Source organism: Capricornis sumatraensis, chromosome 9, assembly GCF_032405125.1.
Source record: "Capricornis sumatraensis isolate serow.1 chromosome 9, serow.2, whole genome shotgun sequence".
In the NCBI taxonomy this organism is placed as follows: Eukaryota; Metazoa; Chordata; class Mammalia; order Artiodactyla; family Bovidae; genus Capricornis; species Capricornis sumatraensis.
In genome coordinates, this window is record NC_091077.1 from 44,087,371 (window position 1) to 44,109,009 (window position 21,639).

At 41.8% G+C, this 21,639-nt stretch overlaps 4 protein-coding genes across 6 annotated transcripts in view; 2 read left to right on the forward strand and 2 right to left on the reverse strand.

Annotated features, from left to right (window-relative positions):
- Positions 1–367: 367 nt before the first annotated feature.
- GDF9 (growth differentiation factor 9) lies at positions 368–5,264 on the reverse strand. Of its 3 annotated transcripts, XM_068979886.1 has the most exons (3): positions 4,150–5,264; positions 2,792–2,987; positions 368–1,671 (listed from the first exon to the last, which is right to left on the reverse strand). In XM_068979886.1, the coding sequence occupies exons 2-3, from the start codon at positions 2,922–2,924 to the stop codon at positions 707–709; spliced, it is 1,098 nt and encodes a 365-aa protein (XP_068835987.1). In that variant the 5' UTR covers positions 2,925–2,987; positions 4,150–5,264; the 3' UTR covers positions 368–706. The 3 variants fall into 3 exon arrangements, with proteins under 3 accessions (XP_068835987.1, XP_068835988.1, XP_068835986.1); XM_068979887.1 differs by lacking the exon at positions 2,792–2,987; XM_068979885.1 differs by lacking the exon at positions 4,150–5,264 and having other exon boundaries at positions 2,792–3,188.
- Positions 5,095–6,367, forward strand: UQCRQ (ubiquinol-cytochrome c reductase complex III subunit VII). The gene is made up of 3 exons (XM_068979888.1): positions 5,095–5,227; positions 5,384–5,551; positions 6,183–6,367. The coding sequence occupies exons 2-3, from the start codon at positions 5,398–5,400 to the stop codon at positions 6,275–6,277; spliced, it is 249 nt and encodes an 82-aa protein (XP_068835989.1). The 5' UTR covers positions 5,095–5,227; positions 5,384–5,397; the 3' UTR covers positions 6,278–6,367.
- Positions 6,368–11,091: 4,724 nt separating this feature from the next.
- On the forward strand, positions 11,092–14,826 carry LEAP2 (liver enriched antimicrobial peptide 2). The gene is made up of 3 exons (XM_068979733.1): positions 11,092–11,209; positions 11,415–11,554; positions 11,876–14,826. Exons 1-3 carry the CDS (start codon positions 11,153–11,155, stop codon positions 11,910–11,912), a joined length of 234 nt encoding a protein of 77 aa, XP_068835834.1. The 5' UTR covers positions 11,092–11,152; the 3' UTR covers positions 11,913–14,826.
- Positions 14,827–17,381: 2,555 nt separating this feature from the next.
- The window catches only part of AFF4 (ALF transcription elongation factor 4), a 75,641-nt gene continuing 71,383 nt past the window's right edge, over positions 17,382–21,639 (reverse strand). Inside the window, exon 21 of the mRNA XM_068979731.1 lies at positions 17,382–18,736. Within this exon, the coding sequence (XP_068835832.1) occupies positions 18,609–18,736 (128 nt within the window). The 3' untranslated portion in view covers positions 17,382–18,608. The remainder of the gene's footprint in view (positions 18,737–21,639) is intronic.

The following is a 21,639-nucleotide window of genomic DNA, read 5'->3' on the forward strand; positions in this document are numbered from 1 at the left end:
CTATATAGCCTGCCAGGTTTCTTGGTGCGTGGGGTTTGCCAGGCGAGAACACTAGATGGGTTGCCATCTCCTTCTCCAGTGGTTGAACCTACATCTACTGCATTGGCAGGCAGATTCTTTACCACTGAGCCACCAGGGAAGCCCAATATATTGTATACTCTCTAGTCTAATTTAGATAGAGAGTTAGTCTCTCTAACTCTGAAAAAGGGATAGTAAATTGAGTAAAGACTAGCTTTTAGATACACTTCCTCTCCCTCTCAAATAACCATTTAAAAGCAAATCTTTAATTAAAACCACACACAGAAAATTTATGCCACTCACAGGAATTTATTCCTCCATTAAATAAGACTATAGCACTCTGAATTGTCTAGAACTGCAATTCCACCCAAGATTTATGCTAATTAAGTTTTTAAATTTTCTTACATCAAAAAGAAGACTCCTACAAAAAGGAAAAAAGAATCACTTGGGAAAAAATTCAAAGTTCTCCAAAGGAAATACATTTCATTTAAACATTTGGCCATGAGGAAGGCAGTTGTTATCCCTTACATTGATAGATGCCACAGAATATGCTAATCTATACAGGCTCCTCCTTACACAACACACACTGTCGTACAGTCAGAGTTGACACATGAAACTTCCTCCCAAAGGAAGGGGAGCGGCATTTACACTGGCCAGGACACTCATGGTTTTACTTGACAGGAGTCTGTTAACGACAGGTACACTTAGTGGCTATCATATCTTCATATTCTTTATAAGCGATTGAGCCATCAGGCTCGATGGCCAAGACACTCAAAGGGCTATACTTGGCAGGTACACAGGATGGTCTCGGCACTGAGGAGTCAAGTTTCTCATGGATGATGTTCTGCACCATGGTGTGAATCGGAGAGCCATACCGATGTCCGACCGCCCTGGGACAGTCCCCTTTACAGTATCGAGGGTTGTATTTGTGTGGGGCCACAATCCAGTTGTCCCACTTCAGCTGACTAAAGCTAAGTCTAAAGTCATGGAGCTCACATTCATTCTGGGGAAAAAGAAACTGTTTGAAGTATTCACTCAGATTGACTGAAGCTGGAACCAGAGGCTTCTTCAATTCAGAGCTGACACTCTCCTGGTCTCTGCGGTGACGGGGCGATCTTACACCCTCAGCGGCTTCTTCTCCCACGGGGTAGGCAGATAGCCCTCTCCTCTGGTCAGGACCCTGTGAAGGCTTCCTTTTAGGGTGGAGGGAATGCCACCTGTGAAAAGCCTGAGCACTTGTGTCGTTCAGATACAAAAGCAGTGAGGGCGCTACGAGAAGAGTCATGTTAAACAGGCTGTCCCGTGCTGAAGGATGCTGCAGCTGGTCTTTCGCACATGTAAAATTTACAGACATGTGAATATTCCTCCTGTGGGAGGCCACCAGAGGCTCAAGAGGAGCCGTCACATCAATCTCCATCCATTTGTATTTCTTTCTAAATTCAAACTGTGAGTTATAGGTAAATGAGTATGGAGCTCTAGGGAGAGTCTTGCTAGAAAACTCTGGCTCTTTTATCACCAGGTTGCATATACATCTAACAGGAAAGGGAAAAGAAATGGAGTTGTTGAAAGTATATAGCAAGACTGACTTGAATAAATGTTCCACAACAGTAACACGATCCAGGTTAAACAGCAGATCCACTGATGGAAGCGTTCCTGAGAAGAAAAACAATCCAACAGTAATGCCATATGTAACAGAAGTCAAATCAAGGAATCAGTACCTCAGAATGTGCTTCTGTCCCTTTTCTCCCCACTTTCTCAAGCCTTAAACGTCAGGGTGGGATAGGGGTTATAAAGAAAAAGCAAGTTATCTGTACCATATCTAAGTCCCAGCACTTACTGCTGGATCACCAGAAATTCAGAACAGCTTTGGTGGGGAATTAAAAGAGGGAATCATTATATTTTGAAGTTTTAGAATCTTATTAAGTTGCTGCAAACAAAGAGAAAGCTAAAAAGGAAAGCAGTATTTTTCTCTTGGAAAGTCTTTAAGAGGAAAACTATCAAAAGACACTTGCCAGGCTTGTTAAGAAAACATTCTAAGTTCTTACCGGCAGAATCAATAAAGAAAAAGTACTTCTCTAAGTTAATTTGGAACACTTGAGACTGACAACAAATGGAAGCTCTAAACCCACTGTAACAAAACAGGACGTCAAGGAAGGAGAAAGGGTTTAAGATAGCCACAAATGACCTGCTGGGTTAGAAGGGTTTTCTGTAAGTCATGAGCTAATGAATATAATTTGTTTTTCTTTTTTAAATAGCACTGCTCCCATCTCTCTCACACACACAAGATTGTTGATTAACACATTGCCCTTGTAGGGTGATCTACTGTTCCACATAAGGACTTCAGTTTTCCTCTCACACAAAGCAACAAACGTGGGGAAAACATCCTGTTTACTAAAGCACACCAACAGCTGAAAGAGGTACTGTAGGTTCACGTCCAGGCCAACATTGGTAGACTAGAAAGAATATGCAACGAAGTCAAAATACCTTTTTTTACAGTCTTGATTTTGTGACCCTGGACAAGATGCTAACCTCCAGCAGCACTCTTCCCAGGTTTTAGGGCCATTAAATCTCTTCTAGCAAGAGATTTAGCCTACATCAACCCATGAGGGCATTAGGAATAAACAGTAAGATCAAGTACCAGGTTTGTTTGGATATTGAGTACCATGCAAAGTAAAATGCAAGTCAAGGAGCAGGGCCAACTCCTTTATGTAACTGAAATGCAAAAAGGTCTTTCTTCTTCCCTCCGCCCATTAACCAATCTGCTCCTACACACCTGCCGCCAGGTCCCCAGGAGCCTGCTTGTGCTGAGCACAGGGGGTGAAGAGCCGAATAGTGTTGTAGAGGTGGCGTCTGTTGGATTTAGGGGTCCCCTCCTTGGTAGCGTATGCCTTATAGAGCCTCTTCATGTAGCGCAAAGCTCTGTCATCTGGCTGCAGCCTGGGGGGTTCCCCGTGCCCATCATACAGAACCTTTAAGAGAGGGGAAAGGAGACCAGGTCTGTGTCTCCCACCTAAATGGTTCAGCAAGGACCAAGTCTCAGCCTCAGATTCCAACGCAGTCCTAGCTACAATCTGAGCTTCTCCCCTAGAAGGCAGAGAATCAAGGCTAATAGGAAAACAGAGCCAGGCAAAGCAGCAAAACCAAAGGAAGAATTCGTTGGGAAGCGCCATGGCTTGGAAGCATTAGCAAGGAACACATTTCCCCATACCAGTCTTCTTCCTAAAAACCAGGAAGAGCCTCGGTTGGTCTCTTAAATAGACTTTAGGTGTGTGGGTGGGCTAGGTTCACTTCTGTAATCAGACCTTAAGGATGCTTAGCTGTGGATAATTTTTATCAGCTGACAACACCCTATTCATTCAGTTTGTCCTAATTAGACTCAGATTTACTTGGCCATATAGTTTTCCTTTTCCTTTCCCCTGGCATTTATTTAAAATCTCTTAACTTAATGGACTAGCTATGTAGCTGAAAGGCTACAAGGAGTGATCTTTAAAAAAAAAGCGGCCGATTTCTTGAGAGAGATTAGGATTTTTAATATGTTCCCTAGATGCTTGCTGAAACTTCGAAGGCATGGGGAAAAGCTAATTATTCATGATGATACCCAGATCTGTTTGTATGCAACTTATGGTATTGGGTTTACTCTTCTCCCTGGATCTGTACCACCTCTCCCACTTCCAGGTGCTTAGAATATTTATTTACTGCATGTTGATTTGGAGGGTGAGAGAAATTCACAACTGAAATTGAGATTCCAGAGAGCAGAGAACTGCTATTTTGCCTAGTTCTCACAGCCTTTTAAGGATATGTACTTGGAATACTGCAATATGCTTTAAAAAGGAGGACATCACATTTAATCTTGACTCACTTTAAAGTATAATATCTTGGTGCCTTTATTTGGGTCTGCTCATTCATCTATGCATACTTTAATTGAAAGGTTTAAAGACGTTTTCAGGTGCTAGAAAATAAATGAAAGGTTTGCTTTTTATTAATCACTCAAATGGTGGGAGAATTTGCTAGGTATTTTTGTTCTTACCTGTATAAGTATTTATGTTCTTGCCTCTGAGCTAAGATCAGGTTAAAGATTATGTTTCAGATAAATGAGACATGGGTACACTAAGAAGAGCTGAATATACTCACCGTGTAAGGTACAGAACCAGTCTGTGCAGTACCCAGGCTGATAAAACCGAGGTATACTGGTAAATTTTAAGTTCATTGTCTGCCAAACCTCCCTGGCTCGGATCTGCCAAGGAGGGTTATAAAACACACCCAAACTGCTGAATGAGAACTTAGTCCTAGATTACACATGGCCAGCAATTCCATGAAAAAAACATTTACAGACACGTTGCATCAAGTGGAAAAGTCAGTCAGCTGTACAGGACAGCAGTATCCTTAAGTAGAAAGCACTTTCCGAAAATGGAATCGCCTCACACGCGACGTTCCTGCCTTCCTCCTGGGCAGTGAACAGTGGGCAACATGACATTCGGCCCCAGGCAGAACTCTGTGAGGGAGAAGCCGGCTGCGACGGAGGTTGCCTCTTCCCTCCTACAATCACTAACAGCTGCTCATCACTTGCTGTACTATTACCTAAGGACTCTTGTGGCTCAATGGAAACATTTTTATTATCTCTTGGGAAAGTCTACACCCTGCCAGTGGATTCTAATCCGGTGGCTGACAAGAGAAGTCTCAGATCCGTGTCCCTGATTCGGGTCTTGCGGTCGCTGAGGGCCTGACCATAGCCGATTCCGGTTCCAGCTTACTGGACATGACAGTACAAAACCTCGCGTTGACTGCCAGGCGGCGGCCTCAAAGACGCTTTCCACCACGCCAGGACACCCGACCCTAGGGCAGCTCTGGAGGTTGACAGGCCCCTCACTCTTCTACTCTTAGTCCGTCCGATTTCAGCCGCTTCCTGAGGCTCCGAGGAAAGCCGGGAACCGAGGAGAAGACTGAGGGGATCCGGTTGGGGGCGCCCTGGGACCCCAGAGCCCGCCCAGAGGCGCTTGGCCCCACCCCAGAGCAGGCACCGCCCACTTCACGTCACGCGGCGGGGGCACGTCTCTTCGGCCCTGGGGGCTATGGCGCCGTCACCTGGAGACAGTAGGGAACTAGTTCTCCCGGAAGTGACCTCACCGCCTCCTGGCGCGGCGTCCGATCCTACCGGAAGTGGCGGACGGAAACCGGAGGGTCCCGTGGTGTAGTGGGCGAGGTGACCTCGGTGTGTGAGTGGGGCCGCATCGCGCTGTCTCGGGGACTCCTGGCGGGTGGGGTTGCGTTCTGGGTTGGGAGGATGAGGAGCGCCGCGGAAGGACTCGGGTTGGCGGCGGCAAGTCCCGGGCTTGAGCCCAACGCTTGTCCTCCTTCCGTCTTGCAGAGGCCGCCGCGACCATGGGCCGCCAATTTGGGCATCTGACACGGGTGCGGCATGTGATCACCTACAGCTTGTCGCCCTTCGAGCAGCGCGCCTTTCCGCACTACTTCAGCAAGGGCATCCCCAATATGCTGCGCCGAACTCGGGCGTGCATCCTTCGCGTCGCGCCGCGTGAGTGCCCTGGCCGCGCGGAGGGGCTAGACTCCCATCCACAGAGGGTGTTGAGGGTCCCCTCAGTGAGCACTCTGCATATAAACAGGCTTTCTCTTTCAGTAGTCCTGAATGCCGTTGAACTGATCATGTCCTCCCCATCTTACAGATAAGGGAGTTGGGTCACAGAGAAATGATTGGCTCAAGGTCACTTGTGTGATTCCAGTGTCTCCCTCTGAGGTCACCTTTACCCACTTCTTTTCTAGCAGTGAGCTGTTTTGTGTTAAAGGTGCAGCAGATAGTGATGATAGTTGAACATTTTGACTTTGCTAAAACCCACAGAAGTGTACATTTCAAAATGGTTGAACGGTGAAGTTTATGCTATGTGAATTTGACATCAGTTTTTAAAGCATTTTAAAATGTGCAACAGGGGAGCGATAGGGAAGATTTGGTCACTGTTCACAGTTTTCCTGGATAAACCCCTTTTACACAGCTGAAAAATGAGTTTGTAGCGTAAGCTTTTTGATCATCTGGTTTAAGAGTGATTTCTGAACTAGAGACAGGAAAGCAGAATATAAGGTGAATCAGAAAAGAGGACTGGGATCCATGTGTCTTGTATGTGCTCACTGCTTCCTCTCATTTATTTTTATAGCATTCGTAGTGTTTTATCTTGTCTACACATGGGGAACGCAGGAGTTTGAGAAATCGAAGAGGAAGAATCCAGCTGCCTATGAAAATGACAAATAAGCAACTCATCTGGATAATGGTTCCTTGTCTCTGAAAGACCCTTCTCTGGGAGAGGAGAGTATATTGTAGTGTCTTGAAGACACAATAAACTTATTATTATGGGCTTCACTGTTGTGATTTTGTGTGTTGTGTAAGCAGAGTCCTTGGATGTGATTGCCAGTTTTCAAGTGCATAAACTCCTTTCCCCCAGCATGATTCCTGAACCATTTTGGCTAGTCTGAGTTTGGGAAGGAGTGTTGCTCACCCCTTGTTCTGTAATCTACAAGACTGTAGCTGCATCAACTGTAGGGAATGTTAGCTCCCTGCCCACTGCTTCCATATTGACAATAAAATCTAGTAATTACTATGTGTCAGGTATTAACCCTTTACACAAATAATGTCTTTTAACCCTCACAACTACCTTTGGTGTTTTTTCCTTCACAAGTACCTTGCCCCAAATTGTACAACTAGTGAATGATACAATCTGGCACTGAGGTTTCTGTTCTTAAAGCTATGCTGGTCTACATGACAGCTATCAAAGGAAGAGGTGAGGTGACTCCTTTGCCTCTAGAACTGAGGTCAGCAAACTGGCTATGTTTACCAGGTTGCTAAAAGTACTTTTTAGCCATGTATGACCCATAAAACCTAAAATATTTACTCTCTGACTCTATGGAAAATGTTCACCCCTGTCTTAGAGCCTTTGAATTATCTTTCTAGTGGAAAAATTACCCTTTTCCCTTCAGGAGATGGTGGGGGTAGGTGTTGGCAGTTTATGCTTCTGGTTCCCTACTCCATTTCTAGAAACTTCCTCTTTGCTAAGGAGCTGTCCTGCTGGTCCAGAGCAGCAGTTCCACAGAGTAAGTCAACTTCTGGCTCAGGCTGTCTTTCCTTCTTACTCTATAATTACTGCCTTTCATGAACCAAAACTACCTCAAAAATCTGTAAGGTATCAGGAGATTGCATTGATTGTGAGCCAGGATAAGGAGGTACAGCTGAGACTAATAGGCCTTGCGTCCCTAATGTGTGGTAAAGGCAAGAAACCCTCATTCTTGAGCTATGAACTGCTTACCCATAAAATAGGTATATTAAGACAAAGCCACAGGGCTGAGGTAACTGAAATGTAAGAGTCTGGTAAGGTAGTGCAGGCCTAACAGAACTGTGGTGTGATGAAAACTAGCCTCACCAAACTGTAATTTTCCTGTTTGGCTTGTCCAAGTTTATTCCCAGGGCTCGCTGCCTGATATGCAACATATTTGGGTCATAGTCTCCTTTGAGAATCTGATGAAAGCTGTGAACTTAAGGTGTAAGTGTACCCATTCTTAATCTTGCATAGTCTGAACAGGTTCATGGGCCAGGGGAGGATCAATTACTTCCTTGACAGGCCATTGATCTGTTTCTTTTTTCCCTCCAATTTTAGCCCCAAGCTTCCTAGGTGGCATGGCCATCCTTGTCCCATGTTTGCTTCATTTTAGACTTTTATTCCTGGTTCTTTGAGTGCTTTGGAGATTCCAGCCCCAAATCAAACTTAACCCTTCCTTAGTCTAGACCAGGTACTGAGCCTTTGGTCTGAAATCTTTTATCCCAGTAGTGCTCTACTGAGAAGACTGTCCTAGAAGCCTTTCCATGCACTAAGCTTCTACTTCCAGATAAAATTGTTAAGCACTGCTTTAAGCCTGTCCCTCACTAAAGGACTTCCCTCTCTGTGTTTGGTGACTCAGAGCTGTGTAGTAGGGTCCTGGAGGGTGGGGGTGGTGATGGTGGTGAGGGGTGTGGAATATCAATTACAGCTCAGTACACCTGTACATGACTGGGATCTGGGATCATTTTATGGACTATTCTATCTGTAGAAATTCGTAAAGAAACTGAAAATCGGTGGTCTCTTAAGAGGGACCGGTGTTGTGGGCCTCTATCCCTATAGAGGATCCACTTGGAACCTCCAGCCCAGGTGTGGCTGCTTCACCTGCTGCTGGGGCACAATCACTTTTTCATTTAGCCCTCCTTTTCCCCAGCAATGCTCCTGCTCCCACAAAGGCATTTATCTCTCTCTGGTCTGCATAATGCTGTGAAGGGGACACTTCCATCAGCCAACACATTGCCAGAGATGCAGGCCCAGAAGTCAATGCCAGTTCTAGCCAGCAATTGAGCAAATACACTCTATTTGTTGAAGTTTTACCCGGAAAAGTTTTTCCATTTCAGTCTTTTATTTTTCATTAGGCATGTCCTACTCAGGGACATGAAAAAAGTTTCCAATTACTGCCAAGCCCTTCATGATCTTCCCTCCACCTGGAACATGTTTCAAACAGCTGTTCATGTAGCTACCTCCTCGGTCTCCCATTTCATCCTAGGCACTTAACTTCAGAAACAGAAAATCCCTTGGAGTTGTATTCAGAGTTACCAAGCTGTAAGCTATCAACCGTGCTTGTCTCACTTTCTTGTAAATTAATCATTTGAAACCCCACATGTCAGTGCCTGGGAGGCCTCACAGAGGTGCTCCCATCCATCTCATTGACATGAGACTAAAGCTCAGAGGGGCAGGGCTGGCCTCTGGTCAGCTAACCTATGTAGGTCCCTGGCTTCTGCTTTCCAGCCAAGCATTTCTTCTTCTTATGGCTGCTTAGACCTTTCTGCTGGAGAAAGGAACATGTACTTTTATGTTGATTCATTCAGCAAAATACTTGATTGTACAGAGCCCCTGCACTTTTAAATATTTTTTCATTTCAGGAATAGGCCTTCACAGCTACTCAAAGCGTTGTGGGATGGATATGCCTACATCTGGACAATTCTGTCACTTCAGCTGAATGCTGTCTGGTTGCCACTTTGCTTTTAAAAGCTTGATTTTAAATAAAACAACTACCGAGTTAGTGTAGACACATAGTGTAGTTAGTGTAGAAATACTCTCCTTCACAGTGATTCCTCCATGGGCAGTAACTAATGGATCTTTTCTTTTGGGAGGAGGGATGGCATACAAGATGGAGGCTTGGGCCACAAAGGTTTCTGCAGTGTTGTCACACCCATGACGAATAGCCAGTCCTTTATTCCCCCTACAAAGAGGGGCCCCAAAGCCCCAGGCCTTTCCCTTGCCTATGGTATTGGCTTTGTAAGTTAACGCAACAGGCTACTTTGATTTTGCCTGAAGTACAGGATGGCAGAAATGGAGGACTGGGAGAAAGCGTCCATCTTGGGAATAAGCCCTTTCCACATCCCACTTGGCACATCACTGTAGGCTTATTAAGGGGAGGTTGGCCCTCAGCCCACAGACCCAACTGGCTCTAGGCTATCACGTTGTTCAGGTTTTTGCTTACTTCATCAGATTTCTGTTCTTACCCAATGTTCACTAGGTCACCTCACAGCCTCTTCTCCATCCCACAGAACTTCCTAGTTAAGCTCCTACTTGAGGTCATTCTGTGTTGAAGCTCAGGAGTAAAGGGAAGGAACAGCTAATTAGCCTCAAACTTGCAGGGTTGGTTAGGTGAGTTTGGCATAGGTCTGCTTCTCCATGTTCCTTAAGTGCAAGCAATGGCGTCTATCTCCAGGCCTGGCCTGGTCCTGAAAGGACTGGGAACAGGCAGATGGATGATTTGTGGTCCTACCCTACCCAACCCCATCCCTGAGGTCTACCATATGCCCCTTTACTTCCTTGGCAAGAGGACTGGTGACTGTCCTGTAGTACCTTCAGCTGTGCCGCATCTCCACCACTTTTTCTTGGGGAACAGGCAGGCTCTCACCTGCCATATCCAACCTGTGAAGATGAGAAGGGCTTAGGGAAGAGGTATCAGCCAAATGTTCAGGGAGACACAAGGCAGAAAATAAAAATCTTGTTGCCTTTCTTGGCTTTTTCTTCCAGATCAAAGGAAGATCTGAAGTCCTGTATATTTCCTTCTTCACAGAATTCAAATTTACACCTTTCTCTACAAACTTATTAAAATATCTGTCATTTAATGAGTAACCATAATCACTCATGGTTTAGGGACTTGCAGTGGTTCCTACTTACGGTGACAGATGTTTTGGGCTTTGGAGAATTCTCAGCCCTATGCCTGCTTCCCTGAAGTTGATGGATATGCTCTGTAAAAGGCTCAGTCATGTACTGGCAGGAAAGCTAGTAATTCAAGGTTTGCAATATCTGTCACTACTGTCAAGCTTTCACAGATTAGGAGGCCCTGCTATTTCCTCAAATTTTAAAGAAGGAAACAAAGTCAACCAATACTTATTTGCCCATGATTGAAACATGTCAGTCCTGATTGCCCTTCCCCTGGGAGACAGCAGGTAGGTCGGACTTTGCATTTTCTGCTGCTGGGTTTCCATTTTCTAGGCAAATGATGTGGAACAAATAATTAGGGTGACAGTCAATCTATACAAACAAGGATCTGGGGCACTGTAGGCAAGTCTGGCTGAAGCATCCTCCCACATACTTCTTTCCACAGAAGGGAGATAAGGGCCATATCCAATTGCCTGTAACAAAAGAGATCAGTGCTTCTTTCCTAAATAAGCTGAAAGGACTCAACACTGTTTCTAAAGACCTCATTAGGATAATTCTATTTTGATTAGAGATTTCACCGAGCTATTATGGAATGCAAATGTGGCTAGGTGCCTGGTCTCCCTCAATGGCTTCACGTGGCTTTTCAAAGGGGAGGAGGTAGTGCTGACTTTTGGTAAAATGGTTGAAAAAGTCCGAGCCAGCAACACAACCAAAGTCCAGATGAGGGATCAGTAAATACGTGCCTGAGAGGCAGGCCTTGAACACATTCCTCTCTGGTAGACATTAACTTATTAAACTGACCTTGACTGCAAATATAAACTTTGCCCCCATCTTACCTGGCAACCAAAAAAGAGGTGGGTCTGTCTATAAAAAGAAGTGGGTACTGTGCCCGGCCCTTCAGGGTCCTGGATCTTATCAAGATGTGGCACCTCAAACTCTTTGCAGTACTCATGATCTGCCTGTTGCTGTTAGCCCAGGTAAGGACAGGATATGTATGTGGGTGTGTGGGGATGGTAGCGGTGGACATGGAACTATAGGCAGAACTTGAGAGCCAGACTCAGTCCTGAGGAATGGACCCCTCTGCTCTGAGTCTAATGCATCTGGGGTTGGTGATCATTATTCTAAGATAAATAGTAACGTTTCAACTCTTCTACACCTGAGATGGCTGTCTTCGCCCTGCAGGTAGATGGCTCTCCAGTACCAGAACTGAGTTCAGCAAAGAGAAGGCCAAGGAGAATGACCCCATTTTGGAGAGCGGTCTCCCTCAGGCCCATTGGAGCCTCCTGTCGGGATGATTCTGAATGTATCACAAGGCTATGCAGGTACTCCACAAACCTGCGAGCAGGGCTGGCTGGACCCAAGAGGCCTGGGAAGCTGGGCAGTGGAGAGATCAGTACATACAGACCTAATAATGAAACTGGGGTGGAGGACTGCCTGGGCTAACGATAGGGGCTTCATGGAGGACAGTCCCTCAAGAGTTAAGAGCCAAGAACAGCTCCAAACAGGTACCCTGATAGAGTGATACCTTTCCTTTCTTTGCTCTACCCTGAGACTGGATGTCAAGTACAGGAAGGAAATGCAGCAGAGGTGGCTCTGGGCACTGCTAGACCTTTGTCTTAAAAATCACCTTTCTTTTCCCTTAGAAAAAGACGCTGCTCCCTAAGTGTGGCCCAGGAATGATGTACACACCAGGGGAAAAAGAGGACAGCACTTACCTACAACAATGCTCCATTCTATGGAATATTGATTAACTGCATTTGGCTGGAGACACTTAAGTAAAGCAATCTTGTTTTTAAATGTTTGAAGACAGATATATGCTTTAAATTGGTCTCCGTTTCTTCTTAGAATGTTGATATGTAGATAAGCATAACTAAACTTGTTAACTTAAAGAGTTTATTTTTCTATGGATACTATTAAATGTCTCAAACTGAAATTTTGGCAGCTTGGAATTCACACTTTTGAGAGGAAGGATTCATTTTGTATACTACAGAAAACCCAGCATTGCCTAATGATAATGTGTTAACTTCTTAATCTGGAAACTGCAGTGAGAGTTAACATTTCTTCAGGTAATAAAAACACAATGGCAGGTTAAAGGCAAAAGTTTAGTAATAGCTAGTGATTAACCTCAGCAAGTTCATAAACTATGGCCCTGGATCTTAACCCTTCATTGCATGTAAAGAACATATCAGTGAGGTGCAGACAGCCAATATTGGTTTATCTATGAACAGAGAGAACCAGAAGAAAAACGTAGTTAAATGAAACAAAGCCCAAGCCACCAAGAGTAACAAAAAGGATGTGTATGAGATTTCTGTTGGAGCAGGGAGAATTATGATCTATGCAGAGGGACCCATGGCCAGCCAGTTCAGAATTTTTTTTTTTTTGCTGTCCTGTGAATTTATTGTGGTCTGTTTTTACATCATTGTGTGTGTTAGCTGCTTAGTTGTGTCTGGCTCTTTGTGACCCCATGGACTGTAGCCCACTAGGCTCCTTTGTCCATGCGATTCTCCAGGGAAGAGTATTGGAGTGGTTGCCATTTCCTTCTCCACAGAATTTCTGTAATCAGAAATTAAGACCTGGACTGGTGGGACCAGACTTTAAAGGAAGAGTAGCACTGGACCCTAATACACAAAACAGAAAGTACACAAAAAGGGCAAAGTAAGAGTTGAAAAAGTATAGAGAGCACAGTGTTTATCAACTTTAATACAGAAAATCTATTTGATATTTATTAAACTTAGTTTCTCCAGCTATGGTTTGGCATTATACAAAGCATCTTAATGACACAGTAGAGTTAAAAAGATCTTTACAAATTGAAATGTGATACCCTTGTCTCCAAATATTTTAATTGCCATAAATTTGTTTAAAAATACACATTAAACGCATGTTTGACACTCTAAACTTTCTATAATCTCAATACCACAAAATACATATAATATACTATACAGATGTGGAAAAATCTAGTTAGTATATAATACTTTGCTCACCATTAACAGCTTTATTACGTGAAATGCACATACTGACTTAGGAATCCTAGCTTTTGAGCCCCAAAGTACCTCTGAAATTTTAATGTATTGCAACAAATAAAAATCACAGTATATAATTCAAATTTTGGTTGAAAATGTCAGATGCCTAAATATTTTGGATAAAATAAATGTAAAACAAAGATTTGGATCATGTATAAAACAAAGGCATCCTATCAGACACTAACAGTACCTTTCTGCAGAATCAACAAGGCTTTTAATTTATCAGTGGCATTACCTCCCCTCCAAAACCCTCCCCAAAGGTCAAACCATTATTCACCAAATAATTTTAATTAAAAAAAAAAAAAGGATTTTCAATAAATATATAAGTATTTATGTCCTCCATATACAAAATTTCTTAAAACCATTCAAAATGGAGGCTGGACAGAAATTTTCATAACTGTGCTTACCAACCCCACATCTGGTCCTCAAAGGTGACGCCTTTTCAGGCACTGCCACCTCGGCCAGCTCTGTTGGTGAGCCCTGCCCATTCCCACCCCACCTCGACCCCAGTACTGTTGAATGCTCATGTCAATGATCTGCCAGGTGTGTGCATGAAGTTGTAAAATGGGGACACTTGAACAGCAACAACAAACTCAACAGTATGGATAATTATGGCATTGATCTGAAAGGCAGCATTTCCAAATAGACATTTTCCAGAGAGGAACATAGCAGGTAGAAAATTCCAGTGGTAAAAAGCTGAAAAGAAACCCCATGTGGGAGCAGTAAAAGGTCATAACAGAGTATTACTAGAATTTCTTGGTGAGAGCTTTTCCCCCATGCTCTAAATTAAGAGCACCTTTTGGCTGTTTCTTTTTAAGAATGGGAATTTATGCTTAGCTGAGGAACGGTGGGCAAGGAGAGGTCAAAGCTGACATTCCCCAAAGTCAACTTCATTATATGACGATTACTGGGGTTGCTATTTTCCATTGCTTAAAGACTGGTTTAGACTTAACTCTAACGCCTTATTCTGTGACCAAATGCCATCAAAAAGAAAAAAAGAAGATATTCTTTCCATTCGTTTTTCGGGAGACTGTAAGTTCTTTTTAATCAACCATATGGTTTGAGTGAACAGAATCTGCATTTGCTTTACCAACTATTAATAACTTACTTCCTATCACTTGTCAGCTTGGTTATAGGGTCTAGGGGTCTAAAATGAATTTATCTATTAGTGAATATGTGAAAGAATATTGCTCACAAACATGAACAATTTGGCCTCTTGTCACTATATATTCTAAGTCATTCAATACTTATCTCTTCTATTTATATTACTGAATAGCAACCTTAGATGTACAATGTTATTATTGGAAAAAATTCTGCCTCTCCAACACATAGATACATGAAACTGAAATGAAATCTGTGTTTCACATAATTAGGGAATATGAGTTATAGGAATCTAGATGGATTTGAAATGTTTTGCTTTGCAATTTACTTAGGATTAAAAAACAATCTTCACAATCTGCCTAAAACATTCTTCCCAGTAGATGTTCCTGGGATCCAGAGGCAAACTTCTATAATTCAAAATACATAATGAGGCCCTTTTGTTCAATTAGCAACTGGAAAATTAAAATCCTTCCCACCCTGTATGAGCCCTATAATACTACAGAAGGGCTCAAATATATTTTAAAAGTTAATTTACTACAAATCATAGTAATTAAGCTTTAACAATCTAAAAGGAATACACATTGCACCCTTGAACATTAATATTCAAGGTGTCAACAAGAAAGTGTCTTAGATCAATAAATAATGTGGAAATAGTTGCACTAAGCTAAAATACTAAACACACACATTTCTGACAAACTAATTTCATGTTTTCATACATACATACATATATATAAAGTGTGTATGTGTATATAATTTTAAAATCCAAAGTTGCATACCCTCACACTTAGAAGAGTGCACAGCGTACCTCTCCTTTACACAACTAGGCATCACTGACTGGAGCAACTACAGACTGTTCTGAAACTCCACAGAGTGCTGCTGGCCTCCAGAGCCAGAACGTTCATTTACAACAGGTGTGTTTTGCAGGCTCTTGCTTCACAACACAAGCTTATTCAATAAGGTAATTTCTCAAAGTCATTGTCATTAAATACAAAAATGATGCTGTCGGATCTAGCTGATTAGACCTTTCTTTAATGAAAAGAAACAAACAACGATTAAAAAACAACAAACAACAGCAAACCTAATAAAGCCACAAGTGTGTCGTTCAAAGTGCAACCCGAACACCTGTGCATCCATCAGTGAAAGAGCCCCCCAGAGCACAGGCATGTGCGGGCACATGCACACATTACTCTAGACAGCTTTTACATTGGAGAATTAAACTAGTGATGGTCCACCTTCTCTACTCTGCAGAAACTACAACTGTGAATTTATCTGAAGTATTCATTGCTTATAAAATCAGTTAACTACTTGCCCAGAAAAAGGTGGCACTGAGGCAAGAAATGGGCTAAATGCTCCCCAGTCAGGCTGGGCCTAGGCTGGACTGTGGCAACTTGAATCACCTGGAGGGGAGTGTTCCCCACAGCCCAGCCTAGGCTGGGAAGTATTATACCATGTGACAACTTCCTCCACTGTAATCTGTTTGCTGGTTGCCAGTGGTATGGCTGCTGCCTCTTGGCATACAAGTGTGGTCTTAAGAGCAGTCAACAGAACAATTTTTAAAATAGTTGCTATTTTTATAATTAACTATGTTAAATACAAGTCTTAGGCTAAGTAAGTTTTAGCTACTTGTCAGAATCAGTTGTAAGTATTTAGAGAACACTGAAGACACCTATTGAGGAAGGAGGAATGGTCGCCTGTAAAGGAGTCCAAAGTACATGCTGGAACAGATGCAGACAGACAGAACTTCTGAGGAGATGGACACAGAGGAGAAGGAGTGGTGTTTCCACAGACTTTTACACTGAAAATTCAATTGTTTAGAAAAGGAGTTTGATCCATCGCCCATTACCACCTAGGGGGAAAACCCTCCACAATTAAAAGCTTGAAAAACTAATTTCCCAAGAATTAACAGTTTTAGAGACAGAATATTCTAGCACAGCACCATAAAACATGCAGGAAATTCTGCTTTAACAAATTATCAATGTGACCTGGGAAATAAATATTCCTGCTATCTTTCAGGACTCACAAGAGACTAGAACACACTGGAACTCAGAAGTGCCCCACTGGCTGCTGTTGCTGAAAGTCTAAAAGCTTTAAGGATACTTTTTCCATTTCCAAGATATCACAGAAAATTAAGGAATCAGAGTCAGAGAAATTAGAGAAGAACAGGACAAACATTTGCTTTGATTAACTGTGGCAAATTTCTTACTGAATAACCACCATGGATCATGGACAAGCTGTCTTCTTAAGGAAAACTGTTCCTAAAACACACTAAGATAAAATTAGCAAGATATCAGAGGCAATTTTCTCCAAGGGAAAATTGTTAAATTTGACATAAATTGAGGATCTGAATCTTCAGTGATATGCAAAAAAAACAACGAGGTACAAAACCATTAAGAAGCTCAAGATGAGGCCACAGGACAAGAAAAGTTAACTAGCTTTATAAGTGTAGATTCAGACACAGAGGGGCTACTACACCACTGGGCTTAAGAGATTTTCTATCCTTTCTTTCTCATTTCAGACCTTAGCAATCATCTATAAATAACAGGGCAATCCTTTTTTCTGATTGAATGGATTCATTTTTGGAATTGAGAGGACAAACTATTTTTTGAAGCAGCATTACCCAATAGGTTAGACTAAGTCATGTACCAAAGCATTAGCTTTTCTGAAAGAATTAATCTTCATGTGACCCTAAAGGACAACTGAAAAGGAAAGAGAATTTAACATTATTACTATAGAAGACCAACCATACGGGTGATCTGCTCCTAGTGTAAAACTTCATCTGTAAACAATCCACAGAATCTTCATTTAAAGGTAAGATTTAAGGCACACCAGACATGATAGGGGCACTAAAACAAAAGACAAGAAGGTATATTTCTCACCTTTAACTCCTATCTGCACCTTATAAGGGAAAGGTACTTTGATATACAACTCTTAACAGAGCTGGCTTATTAAGCTCTACTCCTGCTCCCCTCCCCTTCCCAAGAGAGCTCACATTGAACCAAGATAGGTACTTTTCTAGCGCGAATTTTCTGATCCCATCAGAAACACATATCATTGATGAAGGCTTTCAAAATACAAAGGTAGTAAACATAAGATAGGTTTAAAAGGTGAAATTCATCATCTCTATATCAGGCATTAGAACCCTAAGTTGTATAGCAAAAAGCACACACACCAAAGCTCCAGGCCATTTTACATCAGTCACTGCATGCTCCTACCCGAGCATCACAATCTAGTGTGGAAAAAAAATTTTTAATTAAAATTCTGAAGAGAGATTTTACACTACAAACATCATCAACGAAAGAGATATAGGCGGCAGCCCTCAGGAGTTGGATCATCCTTTGTTCAACAGTAACTTATTCTGTTTCAGTTAAGTGTCAAATTATTAGTAGTAACAACAACAACCAAACATATGGTTTAATAAAATCCGTAAGGTTCAAGATTGTCCTTTTATGAAACCCTTCACATGATATGCTTCTCCTAGAAAGTTTGCCTGCCCTCTTTTGTAATGCATTAAATGCAAGTTACAGTCACCTTGTGATTGCTATAGTGTTATTAACACATGTTCACAGTTCTTGAAATAATGCATACCAAATCAGAAACATTTCACTTTACATTCACATAGACTGCCATCTTCTCATATTTAAGTGATTTTCCATGTGTAGAAGAATATCCTTAATATCGTACTAAGTATAAATTCTGCAATAATAAAATTGTACTTAAGATCTGAAGTAATATCAGGTAGTAGGTGTAGAAAGAACATGTCCATATTCTACATAAACCAACTCTTACTCTTAGAAGAGCTACCACAAAAAGACATTACTTTTAGGTAACAAAGCTCCCAAAGTATATAAATAAAGTCTACATTAAATGTACATAAAATATTCAACAGAGTAAATTTATAGGCAGAAATAACTAAGTTTTAAACTACCCCCAATCTGGGAACTTAAAAAAATTAATAAATAGAATTGCAACAAATTAGTAATGAACTGCAACTGAAATTTCAATCTTATTATAGATCATTGAAACCAACTATCAACATGCTGCAGATTTAAAAGCATTTAAATAATTTTTCATATTGGGAATATTAAAGGGTCAAATGACATGACTTTGGGTTATTAAAAAAAAAATTGCAGGAACCAGGGAAGAGAAAACCATTCCTCATTCTTAGTGTCAACTAGGTGGTGTGTTATGGCAGTTTTCCTTTGTGACATGACACAGTGTTGTGGAGAAAATCAGAGGCAACGAGATTGTGTTCAGTTCAGGATATCAACTTGGCATCTTGGCGAAGCCAGTGCAGTCCCTGCCGGGTGTAACGAACTAGGTCTGTCATGATGCTTGCATTAAAGATGAGAGGGCCCATTACTTTATCCAGTTCAGCAAAGAATTCTAGAAAACCAAAAACACTCATTAAATGATGCACACTCTTTTCAATCAGTGCTTTAAAGTTTTTAGTCTAGACTGTAAAAAACTATTCATATAAAGTAAAAAACATTTCCTCCTACACTAAAATGATTAACTGTTCATGCTTTAGAACAAATCATCCCATAGTCAATCAAGTTATATCTTTTCCCTAAGTCACAAAACATTTTAAAAAGACTAAATGGTCAGGAATTAAGAGTTACACATATAAACAAAATGTCACCGATGGAAATTGCTACTACAAAGCAAACATGATTAAAATGTAGACCTAATTATACAAGGTATTCACACTATACTATTACTCAAAACATTCTCTGTGAACAATTTTTGTATAAGAAGCAAGTGGTATGAAAAAGCAAGATGTTGTTATCTACAAGTTTCCCCCATAAGAGCCCCTGTGAAGTTAGATACTTACAATAGCCTGTGTCCAATCTTTCTGATGTAATCATGTCATACAACTTTAATGAACTGAATCTCATGTTTTAAACAGTAGTTTAAAAATGTAAGAGATAGAAATGACATGATTCTTTCTATGTGAACAAAATCAGACTGATGTATATGTAAGGCAGGGGGTAGAGAGGAGGAAAGAATGACAGTATCCTAACCTTTGATTCCAACACCATTCTGGGAGAAAACAGAGGGATGTAGGACTCAGTGAGGACAGTTTTTATATGCACAATGATAATAAAGACCTTAGTATACTATATATAAGAAGTAATCAAACAGTTGAGGAGAAAAGGATTTCCTTTATAGAACTCCAGCTAATAAACTGGTGATGAATTTTCTATTTCCTAACGGAATAACACATGTAGGTGATAATCATCAATGGATACTAAAAGCCTAAGTTAAGTAGTTTAACATTTTAAAGTTTACATCAAACTGAATCAGGCAAACACCAGCTGAATGGTCAAATACTGCTAAGACTAAAAAAGGAATAACCATTATATAACTCATAGTATGATTTAATAGGAAATATAGAGTTCAGTTCAGTTCAGTTCAGTCGCTCAGTCGTGTCCGACTCTTTGTGACCCCATGAATTGAAACATGCCAGGCCTTCCTGTCCATCACCAACTCCCAGAGTTCACCCAAACTCATGTCCATTGAGTCGGTGATGCCATCCAGCCATCTCATCCTCGGTCGTCCCCTTCTCCTCTTGCCCCCAATCCCTCCCAGCATCAGAGTCTTTTCCAATGAGTCAAGTCTTTGCATGTGGTGGCCAAAGTATTGGAGTTTCAGCCTCAGCATCAGTCCTTCCAAAGAACACCCAGGACTGATCTCCTTTAGGATGGACTGGTTGGATCTCCTTGCAGCCCAAGGGACTCTCAAGAGTCTTCTCCAACACCACAGTTCAAAAGCATCAATTCTTTGGCGCTCAGCTTTCTTCACAGTCCAACTCTCATATCCATACATGACCACAGGAAAAACCATAGCCTTGACTAGACGGACCTTTGTTGGCAAAGTAATGTCTCTGCTTTTCAATATGCTATCTAGGTTGGTCATAATTTTCCTTCCAAGGAGTAAACGTCTTTTAATTTCATGGCTGCAATCACCATCCGCAGTGATTTTGGAGCCCAAAATATAAAGTCTGACACTGTTTCCACTGTTTATCCAGCTATTTTCCATGTAGTGATGGGACCAGATGCCATGATCTTCGTTTTCTGAATGTTGAGCTTTAAGCCAACTTTTTCACTCTCCTCTTTCACTTTCATCAAGAGGCTTTTTAGTTCCTCTTCACTTTCTGCCATAAGAGTGGTGTCATCTGCATATCTGAGGTTATTGATATTTCTCCTGGCAATGTTGATTCCAGCTTGTGCTTCTTCCAGCCCAGCGTTTCTCATGATGTACTCTGCATAGAAGTTAAATAAGCAGGGTGACAATATACCGCCTTGATTTACTCCTTTTCCTATTTGGAACCAGTCTGTTGTTCCATGTCCAGTTCTAACTGTTGCTTCCCGACCTGCGTACAGATTTCTCAAGAGGCAGGTCAGGTGGTCTGGTATTCCCATCTCTTGAAGAATTTTGCACAGTTTCTTGTGATCCACACAGTCAAAGGCTTTGGCATAGTCAATAAAGCAGAAATAGATGTTTTTCTGGAACTCTCTTGCTTTTTTGATGATCCAGCGGATATTGGCAATTTGATCTCTGGTTCCTCCGCCTTTTATAAAACCAGCTTGAACATCTGGGAGTTCACAGTTCACGTATTGCTGAAGCCTGGCTTGGAGAACTTTGAGCACTACTTTACTAGCGTGTGAGATGAGTGCAATTGTGCAGTAGTTTGAGCATTCTTTGGCATTGCCTTTCTTTGGGCTTGGAATGAAAACTGACCTTTTCCAGTCCTGTGGGTACTGCCAAGGTTTCCAAATTTGCTGGCATATTGAGTGCAGCACTTTCACAGCATCATCTTTCAGGATTTGAAATAGCTCAACTGGAATTCCATCACCTCCACTAGCTTTGTTCGTAGTGATGCTTTCTAAGGCCCACTTGACTTCACATTCCAGGATGTCTGGCTCTAGGTGAGTAATCATAGCATTGTGATTATCTGGGTTGTGAAGATCTTTTTTGTATAGTTCTTCTGTGTATTCTTGCCACCTCTTCTTATTATCTTCTGCTTCTGTTAGGTCCATTCCATTACTGTCCTTTATCGAGCCCATCTTTGCATGAAATGTTCCCTTGGTATCTCTAATTTTCTTGAAGAGATCTCTAGTCTTTCCCATTCTGTTGTTTTCCTCTATTTCTTTGCATTGATCACTGAGGAAGGCTTTCTTATCTCTCCTTGCTTTTCTTTGGAACTCTGCATTCAGATGCTTATATCTTTCCTTTTCTCCTTTGCTTTTCGCTTCTCTTCTTTTCACAGCTATTTGTAAGGCTTC

Coding starts and splice junctions, on each gene's coding strand:
- UQCRQ (XM_068979888.1), top strand. CDS start 5,398: ATGGGCCGCCAATTTGGGCATCTGACACGGGTGCGGCATGTGATCACC. Junction 5,552..6,182: donor CATCCTTCGCGTCGCGCCGC/GTGAGTGCCCTG, acceptor TTATTTTTATAG/CATTCGTAGTGTTTTATCTT.
- LEAP2 (XM_068979733.1), top strand. CDS start 11,153: ATGTGGCACCTCAAACTCTTTGCAGTACTCATGATCTGCCTGTTGCTG. Junction 11,210..11,414: donor GCCTGTTGCTGTTAGCCCAG/GTAAGGACAGGA, acceptor TTCGCCCTGCAG/GTAGATGGCTCTCCAGTACC. Junction 11,555..11,875: donor TGTATCACAAGGCTATGCAG/GTACTCCACAAA, acceptor CTTTTCCCTTAG/AAAAAGACGCTGCTCCCTAA.
- GDF9 (XM_068979885.1), bottom strand. CDS start 3,188: ATGGCGCTTCCCAACGAATTCTTCCTTTGGTTTTGCTGCTTTGCCTGG. Junction 1,672..2,791: donor TCCTGGGGACCTGGCGGCAG/GTGTGTAGGAGC, acceptor TTTTCTTCTCAG/GAACGCTTCCATCAGTGGAT.